The 14,648-nt window shown below is 42.0% G+C and overlaps 1 protein-coding gene across 4 annotated transcripts in view; it reads left to right on the forward strand.

The window, feature by feature from the left end:
* adamts17 (ADAM metallopeptidase with thrombospondin type 1 motif, 17) overlaps nt 1-14,648 on the forward strand; it is a 135,412-nt gene that overhangs the window by 62,486 nt on the left and 58,278 nt on the right. For all 4 annotated transcript variants that reach the window (XM_056378470.1, XM_056378463.1, XM_056378480.1 and 1 more), the window contains exon 8: nt 11,875-11,980. In XM_056378470.1, coding sequence (XP_056234445.1) covers nt 11,875-11,980 — 106 coding nt within the window. The remainder of the gene's footprint in view (nt 1-11,874; nt 11,981-14,648) is intronic.

Here is a 14,648-nt window from a genome sequence, read left to right on the forward strand (position 1 = left end):
AGCAGCATTAACATTAGACCGTCCGTACAGATACACAGAGGCACAGTGGTCAGATAACCATAAACAGTCACACAGCTGCAATATCCACTTTAGGTCATGAACATTTAGCAGCTAATCCGCAGCCACATGCTGAATAAACTACGATAAACAACTGCGGGGACAGAGAATATCATTTTATTTCTGACCTGATTGCACATCCACACTGGAATTATTTCAGTATGGTCTAATGATTCAGTCAGTTCTGTTTTGAAGGAGAGAGTGGAGAGACTTCAGTCTGTCACCACTGATGAGCCAGTTCCATCCGGCTGATAGCCGAGGAGCAAGATACCACTGTACAGTTTGTCATGTTGGCAAAGATCTGCAGGACATGATTCATCTTGGAAGATATGTGACTGAAGCATAACGTACAGAGCTGTACAACCTTCCATGAAGTGATAGAAAGCCCCCCCACCCCCCCACCCCTGGTGAAAAGTGGCAGCTTGCAGCTGAATCAGCAGCAACATTTGTCTGTTTACTGGCTGACAGTGTAGCTCTCCTGAATAAACGAATGGCAGCTCAAACTAAGTGCTTTGTTTTTCAAACTTGAAAACTGTTCACAATTCCAGTTCCAGTCACTATGAATGTTATTTTATAGTTGTCTATATGTCCATGCTCAGAAACAAGCTGACATTATACTTCTCTTCCAGGTAAAAAGAAAATTGATTTCAGTTTGCATTTAAATAATACAGAGCCACACTTGATTTTATGTGTTTATTTATGTCTTTTTTATTATTGTGATTGGATGTTTATGCCGTTATTTGATAGCACTAATAGAAGAGAAGAGATGAGCGGAGACGATGCAACAAAGGTCCGTCTCTGCTTGTTCTCAAAATAAAATGTGCCCGAGTGCAGACATATTGAACACAACATGTTCTGGAGAGCGGGAGCCTGTTGAGAAGATATAGTGGAGATGTTGCGTACCGCTGCATCGCCAACATTCAACCATCCCATCATATACGTACAGACAGGGAGGCGTTGGGTAGTGTGGACATCTTTAGATCTAACACTGACCCTGTTGGCAAGAATTTGTGGAGACATACGTTACCGCTGTGTTCCAGGACTTCCCAGTGCCCTCTGTGTGATCTTCATCAGCCAGGGCCAACATTTTTTCTTCTCTTAACCTGACAGTTGTGTAGAACATTCAACATGTACCGTATATTCTACACTATGCTTATACATGCACAACCTTTATTCTACCTCTGTTCTACCCTTTGCTTACATGGCAGTAGTAGATTAAATCATCTGAGTGAACAAACACAAACATTTGCAAACTCTTTAATTGCAACAGTAATTACTTTTTCAAATGTCACTTCAATTTAAAATTATAATATGTAACTTAAAATGTCAGAAACAACTGATCACATCACTCCAGGCTAAAAGAATCTCCTGTTTGCACTTGTCAACATTGCTGAGCTGCATATGGTAATCCCAATAGATGTGTTACAATATTACATATTATGTTCCACCTACTCTATTTTCAGAGAGCCTCTGGTCAGGACACACAGACTCACAGCTGCTCTCATACTTCTCTTATATTATATTAGAAAAGAAACATAATGTCACTGTTGAGTAGCTACAACAGAAAACATTACTTTATGATTCTGTATGATAAATATGGATAAGTCATAAGGTATGTTGGTGACAGATATATTGTTGGTTTCCTTCCAAATACCTACCTACCTACGAACATGTACATGTAAAGGGCATAATCAGTATAGACAATGGGGGTGTCCCGGGGGGGGTATAGCAGTTTAAAGTGCTGACAATATAATTGCAGCGTTCCCTGTTTGAGTCTTTCTGTGGACCCCTTCCTCTCCCCAGATTTCCTGTCAACTAATTTCACATGAGTTGTTTTATGTTTTATACACATGCAAATTGAGCCATTGGAAAACCAAGTTTTAATTTGGTGGCGCAATAGACACACTTCCTTATTTTGAATGAAGCGTGATCCCTCAGGAGCCGCAGGGAACTGTTATTGGTCTGCCTGAAGGCTAATGCATCACGGTGGTTAGGTTACGTTAAAATGTGCTCCGTAATATCCGCAGAAAAGATTTGATAGAGGGGGATAAGAGTGTTTTTTGGCATGTTTGTCTTTAATGGATAGCTGATAATATAGCCAGGCAGGAAACAAGGGGAGAGAGAGGAGTATGACCTGGAACAAAGGTCCTCAGGGAAAATTATCTTTTCTTAGAGTCCAATGTGTTTTTTTAACAGGAAAAATAATTATACATCGCAGCCTACGCCAAGATTAACTAGAAAAATGTCTGGAAGAATGCTGGAGTTCCAAGGGACATCTGCCAAGTCCTCTTAATGTCATGTTCCTTATCAGCTGTGTTTCTAAGCAGCACAAAAACAGTCCGTGTGTTGTACAGTTCCCTGTTCCGTGGCCTCATGTTTGCTTTACCTCTCTATTCATTCTTGGTCATAGAAGGGTGAGAGCGGACTTCTTCTTTCCTTCATGTATTTCTGACAAGTACAGAAATAATGTTAAATGTTCTTCACCGTCATGTTATGTCGAGCAAAAACAACAAATCAGATGAATCCATTCCAGTAAATTCGTAATTCATAGAACTGGTATGTCTATAAATCACACACTGTAAATGAGACCCAAATCATCTCCGGCACACTCTGTGTTACGCTGCAGATCAGCTGTTGGTGTCATACAGAGCTAAGTGTAGGTGCATTTGTGCGTAGTAGTACGGTAGTTCAGCGGTTGAGAAAAATGGAAGGAAAAGGAAAGGTTGTTCGGTGGCAAGGTGAAGCAGGGAAGATATTCAAAATAGAGCGTACACTTAAACTGCTATTGGCTTTTTTTCTGTGATGTTTTCTCGGCTGACCCCTTCCACAACAGCACATCTCTCAGCCTCTGCTCCGGTGCTGTGGGCGCTGATCCGAATCCACAGCAGGTAATACACTGACTATGTATAAGCCTCACACAAATAACCCAAACCATCACGTTAAGGTGTTATGGGCTTTGGAGCATGCAGTCCAGGAGTGGACCACATCACCCATAGTGCTAGTGATGGAGTATGCCTGGGTTCCCTTTTTCTCCCTCTGTGATGCCAGCACCCAAAGATTAGCCTCAGATCTTGGAAGCTCTGGCCCAGTAAACACTGGCTGGTGATGGTAATCTGAGCGAACTAGAGTGCATTGCTTAACCCCCGTCAGCGGAGGAGACATGCAGGCCAACAGGAATACCAACGGGGCTGGCAAAGGCCCGAAAACCAGTTTACATTCGGGAGACTCCAGGCCAGGCATATCAGCATTTCCACACCTGCTAACACCACACTATCTGCCGACGAGGCTGTGCTAATGCTCGTGCTCACAGGCTTGCTGTCGGGCCTGAGACCGATGCTATCTTGCCAATCTTTGTGATCCATGTCAATCAAACATCTGCTCGGCTCACCAGCTGACCTCCAAAAGACCTGCAAAATAAGCAGTGAGGCGGGAAACTACAGGAAGCAATTTACCAATCAGGGCTCGGCACAGTGTGTCCAATTTTTGATTAAATCTACTCTACCCTGCCTTCTTATGTTTGATTTTGTTACATAGGCAAAGGGGAGGTGAAATTTCTCCGTTCCAAATGGATTACATTTTCGCCACATTTAGCACCTGAAGGTAATTAGCTTGAAGAGATTGCAGAGTGAAAAAAAAACACATTCATAGAACATTAACTCTCCCACATTTTCCAGTTGCACAGAAAGAATAGGAAAGATTCAAGTTTCAAGAGAGCAAATGCCATTAGCTCACAAACCCCTTCTCAGGGGCTGCAACCACACCAAGCTAAACCAGAACCATTATTAAAATGGCAGTTTTTAAAATTTCATGTTAGTTTTCATCCTGTAACATGCAAAGTGTCAGATGTGTAATATCTTTCACACTTTGATGCATGTGTATGTGCTCTTGCAGAGGCACAGTTGCCTGAAGCACTACATTGTCTCTCTTGTAGAGACACCCTGTCTACAAGAGTGGAACAGCTAACACAAGCCATCGTAATAGTGTAGCTTGTATAGGTAGCGTTAGCTGTAGGGAACGAGAGGTTAATTTGATAAATTAGGCTAGCGGGGCAGCAAACAAGCTACAACGAACACAAAGAAGGTACAAGGTACAAATAACAACTCAAAATGATACTAATCTAGCACACAATGAGCAGCAGAAGTAACGAATGATAAATACATTTAGAAAAATAAAGAATACCAGGATGGTCACCAAACATGAAGCTAGTGTAGTAGTGTAGTGTAGTTTTTTTGTCTTTTTTTATGTCCCGGGCACTGACTTAAATTTAAATAAGGAAAATTACATTTGGTAATATGCTGACCAGTTATCTCATACTGCTTAACTTGATTTTCAGTTTCAGTATTCCTATTCTTAAATAAAACATAACAAGATATTGCTTTTATAATTTGTGGCTCTTACAAGAAACACCCCCCCCCCCCGCCCAATTTGACTTGTCCTTTTCAAGAGTATTTTGATGTTAAGTGTTGGCTTATAGGCTGTTGTCTGTCTGTGGTTGCTGAATGGTGTGTATGTAACCCCCTATGCCAAAGGGGGCCCCAGCCACTATAGTAACTGGTGATTCAGCAGTTGCTGGGTAGAAATGTACATAGCTGACTGTGATTGGATAATTAGACAGCTTTACAGTTAGTCTAAATTTCAATGTTGGCCATTTTGTCTCAAACATCAGTTTTAGGGCAGATCATCATAACTGCAAGTCAATGAAATGTGTGTGTGTGCACCTCTCTGATACAGGTACTGCTACTGATACTTGTGCTGGTCATATTAGCACCCATGGTACACTTTTTCTATACTATTGACCATTCTGCTTCAGGTCCTTCTTGATGAATGCTAATATGACATCTATCATCAGGCTACCATGCAGTGCTCCCTCACATCCACTCGTTAAACCCCTAGAATCTGAAAACCAATCATCCTGGATACACACCAAGCAGCAGGCACACCCAAAGTTTCTTGGGAAATGTTCTGCTAGCATTTTCTGGAGATCGGTAGAGTCAGTACAAACCACCAAACTCTTTTTATGAGTTGCAGAGTCTAGGCCGGCTACGCTTTGCAAGCCTCAATACAGCAGCTCAGGCTACAGCACTGAGGAGGAAGCATCGAAACCTAATCCCACTACAACTACTCTCTTATCTATCCTGTTGGTTAATGTATGATCACTGGACAATAACGTGGCTATATACAACTTAGTTGGACTACCCAACATGGAATGAAGTAGTTTGTTTTCTTAAACTAAGGCCGAGTCAACAGGGAGTATCACTGTTTGGTAAGACTCGTGGCAGTGAACTGTGTGTTTATGTCAACAAGGAATGGCAATGTCCAAACACTGTTTTAGTGGAGTTTATGAATGTGAGGTGCTGTCTGCTGAGAGAGGTCACTGCAGTTGTTATTGTAGCTCTTTACCATCCACCTAATGCAACAGAGGCACTACGAGAGTTGCACAACAGCATCAACGATCACCAAACAGTACACTCTGATGGATTTGTCACCATTGCTGTGACTTGAATCATGAAATTGTTTTGTTGCTGAAATTCCACCAACATGTCAGGTTGGCTATAAGAGAAGAAAAATACATTGGAGCTTTTTTTACACAAATATAAGAAAAAAATAGCATATATAGCGCCCCCCTGCCCCCGCCTTGGCCATTCAGACCACATAATGTATCTGTCATGCTAATCCCAGCACAGACCTCTTCACTCCAGAAACAGATGAAGGTATGGCCAGAGGGGGCTGTCTCAGTGATGGAAACATGACTGTGTGTGTATGTGCTTCAAAAGCACTGGTTGGAACGTGTTCAAAGAGGCAGCTTCCTGTGAGGACATCATTGATCTGGAGGAATAAGCAGATTGTGGCACATTTCCTTGATATGTGTATAGATGGTATCACAGTCACTAAAACATAAACTCAAAGACAAACCAGAAACCATGGTTGACAGCAAAGGTTTGGGCGTTGCTGAGGTCTGGAGAGAAATCAGCGTTCAAAGCAACAAGAAACAACCTTTCACCGGATGAGAGAATCAGAGAAAGAACAGCTACTTTGCTGAGAACAGAGACTCACGGCACTTGCGAAAAGGCATCCAGGCCATCGCAGACTACAAAGCCCCCACTCCAGATGAGCTCAACAACTTCTATGCACGAGTTGACAGGTTGAATAATGTGCATGTGAGGAAGATCCTCTCCAGGGTTAACTCTATGAAAGCAGCAGGACCAGACAGAATCGCAGGCTGTGCCATTAAAACCCTGTGCTGGACAGCTGGGAAATGTCCTCACAGTCATCTTCAACATCTCTTTGGCCCAGACAGTCATCCCCACATGCTTCAAGTCAACCACCATAATCCTTGTGTCCTCCATGTGCTGTCTGAATGATTACTGCCCCGTAGCACTCACACCTACCATCAGACGCTTTCAGAGGCTAGCCCTCACCGCTCCAAGCGCTCCACTGAAGATGCTATAACTGCCTTCCACCCAGCGCTGTCTCACCTGGAAAAAGAAATTGCTTATGTCAGGGAGTGTGTATGATAAAAAGCACTATTTGTGTAGGAATAAACATGTGAATGGGTGTATGTGGCCGATAAGACCAGAAAACACTTGTGCAGTGCAGTCCATTTAGTGTACTATTCATTAACTTTGCTGCACCACCACACTGAGCACCGGCACTCCCCAGGACTGTGTACGCAGCCCACTCCTGTTCACCCTGCTGACATACAATTTCATTGCATCTTCCAGCTCCAACCACATCAAGTTTGCTGATGATACAGCAGTGGTGGGCCTCATCAGCAGCACTGATGAAACTACTTACAGAGAAGAGGTGGCCCTACTGCAATAGCAAGTGTAAGACCAACAACCTTTTCCTAAACTTTGGGAAAATGAAAAAGGTTGTCATGGATGTCAGAAATATGCATGCTGTCCACACACCACTGACCACCAATGGCACTGCTGTGGAGATGGTCAGCAGCACAAAGTTCTTGGGAGAGTAGATCACAGAGGACCTCTCCACATGTGACAGCACAATCCAGGAAAGGACAGCAGAGTGCCCACTTCCTTCATCAGCCCCCCTCCACCCATCCTCACCGTGTTGTACAGAGGGACCATTTAGAGCATCTTAACCACCTGCATCACTGTCTACCATGAGAACAAAGAGGCTTCTTACCAGAAGACCTTACAGGGAACAGTGAGCACAGCAGAGAGGATCATCAGTGCTTTTCTTCCGTCCATAAAACAAATCCATGAGGCGTGGTGCACCCTCATGGCCCCACTCACCCCTAGCCACAGCCTCCTCACTTCCTTACCATCCAGCAAGTACTGCAGTATTAAAACCTCCTTTGCCAGACTGTACAAAAGCTTCTCCTCTGTTCTGTGTAATCACTGCTTGGGGACTGAATAGTCAACAAGAAACAATATTTCGTTTATAAATGTTCTTTGCTCTGATCCACCAGGCCACTATTGTCTGTGAGGTTTTCCTCCGACTGTTCAAAGTCATTTACAGATTAGGTGAACCCGTGACTCTAGATTGTCCTGCACAGGGTAACTACATATGGATAATCATTTGATGGATTTTTGTTTCAAAAAGATCTTAATTTTCACAAAGCAAATATTTTATATCATTCACAACCTTATCTTATGTCGATGTCAGTAATATTGTGATGTTACAGGTTCTTGGATCCACTGAGAATTGAACAAGAAGCAGCAACAAAACTGTTGGAACAATCTACAAAAACATGCAGTTAGCACACCAGCATTTATGAAACTGAGCTAAGCTAATGTGATCACTTGATGAAGATACAGAGTACTTTCAGTTAGCTATTTTTTAATGTTGTATTGGAATGAATGAGCCATTCCAGGATTAATGTCAACAGGAAAAGTAATGAAACATTTCCTTAATTTCATATTTTAATAGGCATTAAAAATAAGAATTGTAAAAAGAATTTAGAAATGAACGATTAATCTTTAGATTTAAAAATGGATTTACAAAAACAGCATAAAACTCTCATTAATTGTTTTTTTTAAATAAAACATTTAGGGGCGTCGCAGTGGGTTACGCAGGCGCCCCATATATAGAGGCTACAGTCCTCGCTGCAGCTGGCCACCGGTTCGACTCCCGCTTCAGACGGCCCTTTCCTGCGTGTCATTCCCCCTCTCTCTGCCTCCCCATTTCCTGTCTCTCTACTGTCCTGTCCATTAAAGGCACAAAAAGTCCCCAAAAAATGTATTTATTAAACTATGATATTAAGGAAATGCTTTATTACTCTTCCTGTGACAGCCCTGGTCCTCTAAATCTTCCTCAAGATGTTTGCAACAGAAATATCAACATGTATTCTCATGTTTTAACTTCTTAAGCTAAACCCACACAGTCAACAGTGTTTTAGTGAATCCAGGTTCTGAATGAATTGGTCTGCAGTGGAGAGCATGTGCGGGGTTAGACAGTTAGCGGTCCTGTGCAGACCTAAATGACTACTGAATTAATTCAAGAGAGAACCATAAGTTTCTTACCACAGAGCAGACTGACTTTGCAGACTGAGAACTTTACAATATACATATATGACGTATGTAACACAGATTGCTGTGTTACAGTAAACTAAAGGAGGCCAATGGACCCACACCAAATGGATCTTGATAATAATCCAGGCTGTTGCAGATTTGTGACACAACAGGAAATCTCCCATTTAAACCTCAGTTTTATATCATCTTTGTGAATTTACTGCAGCACTTTATCTAATGGGCTAACGGCCGCTTGAACTTCTCCAGCTGTTCCCCTGTGTTTCATCTGAACAGCTCTGTCTTATCACACAGACCTAAATCCTGAAGCCTCATTCGCTTCATGCACCGGTGAAGTAATGCGAGTATTTGCCATGTTGGCTGATAAGGCCAAAACTTGATCTCCCCGTCTCTCTGGTTTTCTGATCTCTCTCTCTCTTTCTCTCTCTCAAGGAAAACAGATCACATGTCTCCCATAGTAGCTTCTCTGCACTGGCTCCCTGTATAATCCAGAATAGAATTTAAAATCCTCCTCCTCGCCTACAAAGCCTTTAATGATCAGGCATCATCATATCTTAAAGAGCTCATAGTACCCTACTGCCCCACTAGAACACCCTGCTCTCTAAATGCAGTCTCTCAGAGTAGAATGGGAGGCAGAGCCTTCAGCTATCAGGCTCCTCTCCTGTGGAGCCAGCTCCCAGTCTGGGTCCAGGAGGCAGACTCCCTGTACATGTAAGATTAGACTTCAAACTGTCCTCTTTAAGATTATTTGCTGGCTCAGACTTGTCTTGAACAGTCCCCTGAGCTATGCTGCTCTAAGCCTAGTCGGCTGGGGGACTTCCCAAGATGCACTGAGCTCCTCACTCCTCCTCTCAACCTGTACAAATTCATGCCCCATTAATTAATGTTTCTAACTCCGCATCCTCTCTCTCCTGTAGTTATGTGCTTTTTCGTAACCCTCGCCTCCTGTTGCTTTCTGAAGGTATTTTGCCTGCGAAGCTATCTGTGCTAACTGTGTTATTAAGATTATTATTATGATGATGGTTTTTATCATTATTATTATTATTATTAACGTGCTTTATTGGCATGGTGATATAATTTGTGTGTCTAGGTCATTCTCTGTCCCTCAGGATGTATTTTAAATTTTGAGATGTCATTGAAATTTACAGAATTGAAATCAATTAAAAATAATAAATGTTCCTTAATTCATTTCTCCCTGTTAAAGGGAGTTTTTCCTCGCCTCGCTCACACGGGTCTCTGTAGATAATAGTACAAAACCCGCTCTATATGAAAAGTGCCCTAGGATAACTAATGTTATGATGTGGCACAGTATAAATAAAAGTTGCTTGACTTGACTAGTAGGGTTTTTTTGTTCAGAAATCTCATCTGGCTTCAATTGTCATATTATCATCAATGATTTAATTTATGCCTCTCTGGATTCAAATGAGGCTCCATGGCCTGGCTCCAGAGACAGAAAGAAATCCAGGTGTGTGTGTGTGTGTGTGTGTGTGTGTGTGTGTGTGTGTGTGTGTGTGTTTGCTGACACATGGAGCTCTGTAACTTTCACCTCGAAGCATGCCTGAATGGAAAGCTGATTGACTGTTTTTTAAACATTCTTCAGCACTCCTGCTTTCAAACATGTCTGTGTACCATCAGCACCGGACTCCGGTGATTTTTGTCCGGTAAACGTGTCAGACCGTTCATCGTTGCTTAGAACCTCTGGTTTTTCAGACCCATTAGTCAAGTCTAATAAGAAACTTGTTGTTGTGTTTATCCTGCCTATTGTTCCACACGTCCTGTCCTCGGATGTGACTGGTTTGATGCTCTTTGGATGAATCCGTTTTTATTTTTGAATTGGTCAAAACGAGGAATCCTTAAGCTGAACCGGGGGGGGGGGGGGGGCAAGTTCACAGCTGTGCATGGAAGAGTATGAGGCATAGCTACTGTGAATTCATGTGTAGGATCCCGTTAGGTGGTGGACTGTGCTGACAGGTGCCTCATTAAAGATGTAACTACATGTGGGAACTACAGGACCACCATGTGGGTACGGCAAGACCTTCTTTTTTTATTTGTTTTTTATCAGCTTCATATTTCACAGCTTTTCTGGACTTACTGAAAATTGCTCATAAAAATATTTTCAAGTGATAACCACAGAAGCACAGAAATACAGAAAATGATGCATGACTTGTCTTTGGCCGCTCGGAGACGCCAGCTGTTAAATACGGTTAAATAGCGGATGAATGTTCATCTGCTTGACATCTGTGTTGACAGGACTATTTACACAACATCACACTTCCTAAATCTCAAATGAGTGTATTTGGATTTCTGCTATTGGGATTTTTATTTAGTTTATTCAAAACTCTAAACAGAAGTAATGTGGAAATGTAGGATACATTTCTTTATCTGTGATGAAAAAAGTGATGTATATTTGTTCATGTACAGTATATCTATAAAAACATATAAAACATGAAAAGTTTCCTTATTGGGTGCAATAGCACTGCCTTCAAGCCATTTCTGTAATTTTATTACCCTGATCAAATGTAAAGCCAAGTGTGTGAGAAGGTGCCTGTGGGTCGTCCACTGATCGGAAGGCCGATGGTTCGATTCCAGTTCACTCCTTGAAGTGCCCTTAAGCAAGAATCCCCAAGCTGCCCCCCGATGTGATGTGTGTATGGCAGTAAAGCGCTATATGTGTAGGAAAAAGCGCTGTATGAATGTGTGAGTGACTGGATGAATGTGGCTTCCATTGTAAAGGGATTTGATTGGTCGATAAGACTAGAGACACCACATACAGTACGTTCAGACAATTTACCGTTTCATAATAGTTTTCTACATATTGTTTTAGAGCTAGGTCAGAAATGGAGACTGTGGGACCACAAAGACTCGATCGTCTTCTCATTTCCAGTAACACACATCTAACAAAGCCACGTCCACTACAAACCTACTACTGCTGCCACTAGCCTGGAACAGGAGTTACCTGAATGCAGCTCAGGTTTCACACTGTGACTCTGTCATAAAGTGACTCAAACATTGATATGACGATTTAATATCTTTGCCTTGCTGTGATACATTGATATTCATATATAGTATAAGTATTGATAAGACCTGCTTATTTCCATTCATATCAAATACAAACCATGGATCTTATAATCTGGTATTCTTTGCAATGAACATCACAGCCTCACAAAGCCCCATTGTTTCCTTTGGCTGTCAGCTGAGGTGTAATGAGGGATTAATGTAAGCATATTACCCAGCATGTTGGAGGAAATAATCAGCTAGAGTCAATCATCACAACGCAGCTGTCACTGTTATTTATGAAACTCACTGTCATGTCACTGTGTTACAGGTATTGCGTATCTGGGCGGCGTCTGCAGCGCCAAAAGGAAGTGTGTGTTAGCGGAGGACAACGGACTCAATCTGGCCTTCACCATCGCTCACGAGCTCGGACACAAGTAGGTTTTCTCTGCGATCGAGTTTTAAAAAGGTGTATTTCAACATGTCATGACATTATACTGCTGCTCTGTTGTCCATGCCGCGGCTGTGTGAGTGAACAGTGTGAAGGTAGATGTGGTTCACGGGGCCGGAGCAGAGTGTGGAGCAGGTGCAGGGTAGCAGAGTTCAGCCTCCTCCCATCTCGATACGGCATACACATTATTTTCATTGAAAGGCTTCTTTAAATGAAACATCAGTTCATTTTCATTTAGTCTTCAACTTGTCAAAAATAACATTATTGTGATTGATTGTGATTTTCTCTGCATTGGCTTCACAGTTCTGTGCTAAAAACAGATGATCATGTAACAGTGGAAGAACCTCATTCAAATCACCACCAAAATAAATCCATTTTTCTACCGAATAGGAATCTGTTCCTATGTTGAGATATCAGCCTCACTTACAGGGTCATGTTAGACACTATGTCCGGTTCAATACAGATGTCGTTCCAGCTCCACCATGTTCAGGCAGACCGTGTGGCTATGAGAGGAGTATGGAATGAAGATGGAAGTTACTTTATTCAAAGTTGGAGAGTTTCACTCCAGGATAACATACGGGCTGGATTTACACAGTGGAGTGTTTTGACTGCTGAAGAGGTTTTCTCTGTCCTTTGTCCACAGTCAGTGGATGACTTCCCTGATTGAGGTTTGCTGTGACAACAAGCTCTTGTTCTCTTTGGCACTTCAGACCAACAGAACTACAAACCTACCAGGAACTCAAAATTTCTCTTCTGTTCATACAGACCCTCTCCTGTTGCCCCTTTGTCTCTGGACGTTCATGGAGACATGAAAACCACCAGCACTTTGTTTGCATATGTGTTGCCTCTGTCTGCTTTTGCTCAGTGTGCACTGGTCACCTGTAGGAAGTATAGAGCATATACTGTGTGACAAAATGATCTCAACTCGTGGGCCGCTCGCTAGCTTTTTCTAAGCCTGTAACTGTACTTGTTGTCATCAATGAGTGCAGGAGGCTTGGGTGTCCTCATGTGACCTCAGTGTAGAATGTGCGTGTGTGATGACAGGTCGTCATATGTGGGAGGGAAACTGTAATTCAAAGTTCAAAGATGGTCTTTGGTGTCAGATGTGAGCAAAGTGGAACATTGTCCGACCCGTATGTGTCACCTGTCATCATGTGAGAAACAAGTTGATTTTAATTTGTTGTCATGACAGCGAGAGTTGTTAGGAACTTGCCTCATTTTGTACAATGGGCAGGACGGCATTCAACAAGCCATTACTGACAACACCATCATGTAAATGACGGTAAATATGTAAAATATTATAATTATTACAAAGAACATAATGAAGCATGTGCAACGGTTTAACATCCAAGAGTGAGAGAGTAGAGATGTGCTTCTTTTGAACTGCTGAGATTTAAAATAGAGTCGTATATCCTCCTCCCAGAGGACATTGACTCATAGAGAGAAGTTTGTGGGTGAGAATAATTTCTCATAAGTGTTTCCAGCGAAGAAGAATTAAAGCAAAAAATATATTAAAAAGAAAAAAAGCAATGAAGCCAGCTGGGATGCACTTGTTCAATTTCCATCTGTGACTTTTAACATTAAAAGCATTGAACAAGTGCGTCCCAGCCAAGTTCATCACTTTTTAGTGTTCCCTGGAAACACTTCTGTTGTGAGTATTTGCAGCTCATGTGTTGTCAAATTGATGATTTGATGTTTTGTGAATTTGTTCGTTTTGTCTATTTGCATGTGTTTTCGTACGTTGCCTTGTGTTGAGCTGTCGAGGCCAGGATATTCAGAGCACTGTGGTGAGGCTGAACTTTTTTTTTTTTTTAAGTTGAATGAAAAAGAGATTGGAAGTAGGGGCAATGTTCTATACAATCTGAGCTATTTTCTCAAATGCATTCTTTTTAGCAGTAGACAGATTACCAAATGAACAAACTGTGACAGGGAAAGTTAGCATTATTATAAAACACTCTTTTCCCATCAAAGCTACGACAGATTATAGGAATTTAAAGTCTGAAAGTTTTTTTTTAAATTTTATTTATTGATAAATAAGGGTTCTGGATTTGGTGCAGATGCTTAATATTGAAAGACTCACAGTGAAGGCAAATAAATAACTGAGACTCACAACCATCCCATTATTCCTTCACTCTGTGTGACAGTAAGACGTCTGTCACGGCTAGAAGCTGATTCACCTGGAAAATCAGCTGGAAATCAGCCCAAAATGAACAAACCCATGTAGCAGCTCCGCGGCTGTCCCCGGCCCCTCAGGAGTTATCACACTTTTCATCACGCAGCTCGGCTCCAGCTTTGGGGGCCAGGAAAGGAAACAAGCTGGCACACACTGTGTCTGACTGCTGCCCATGTACATGCACGTTATGGAAGTACTGTTACATAAGCATACACACTGGCTCATCCACACACACACACACACACACACGCACACTACAAGGAATTATTCTCTTGTGTGCCAAGTAGCTATTAAAGTCACTAAGGAAGTCATATAAACTCTGAGCTCAGGCTGGCATTGTATAGATATTTTAATGGGAGGCACAGTATACTAGTTTATACAGGATGAAAACTGGACCATTCATACACCTTTAAATATTGAATATAAGTACACATATACATGTTTACGAACGTTTCCCATGATTACTATCTTGGTTCAGTGT

Source organism: Seriola aureovittata, chromosome 1 (genome assembly GCF_021018895.1).
Source record: "Seriola aureovittata isolate HTS-2021-v1 ecotype China chromosome 1, ASM2101889v1, whole genome shotgun sequence".
Lineage (NCBI taxonomy): Eukaryota > Metazoa > Chordata > Actinopteri > Carangiformes > Carangidae > Seriola > Seriola aureovittata.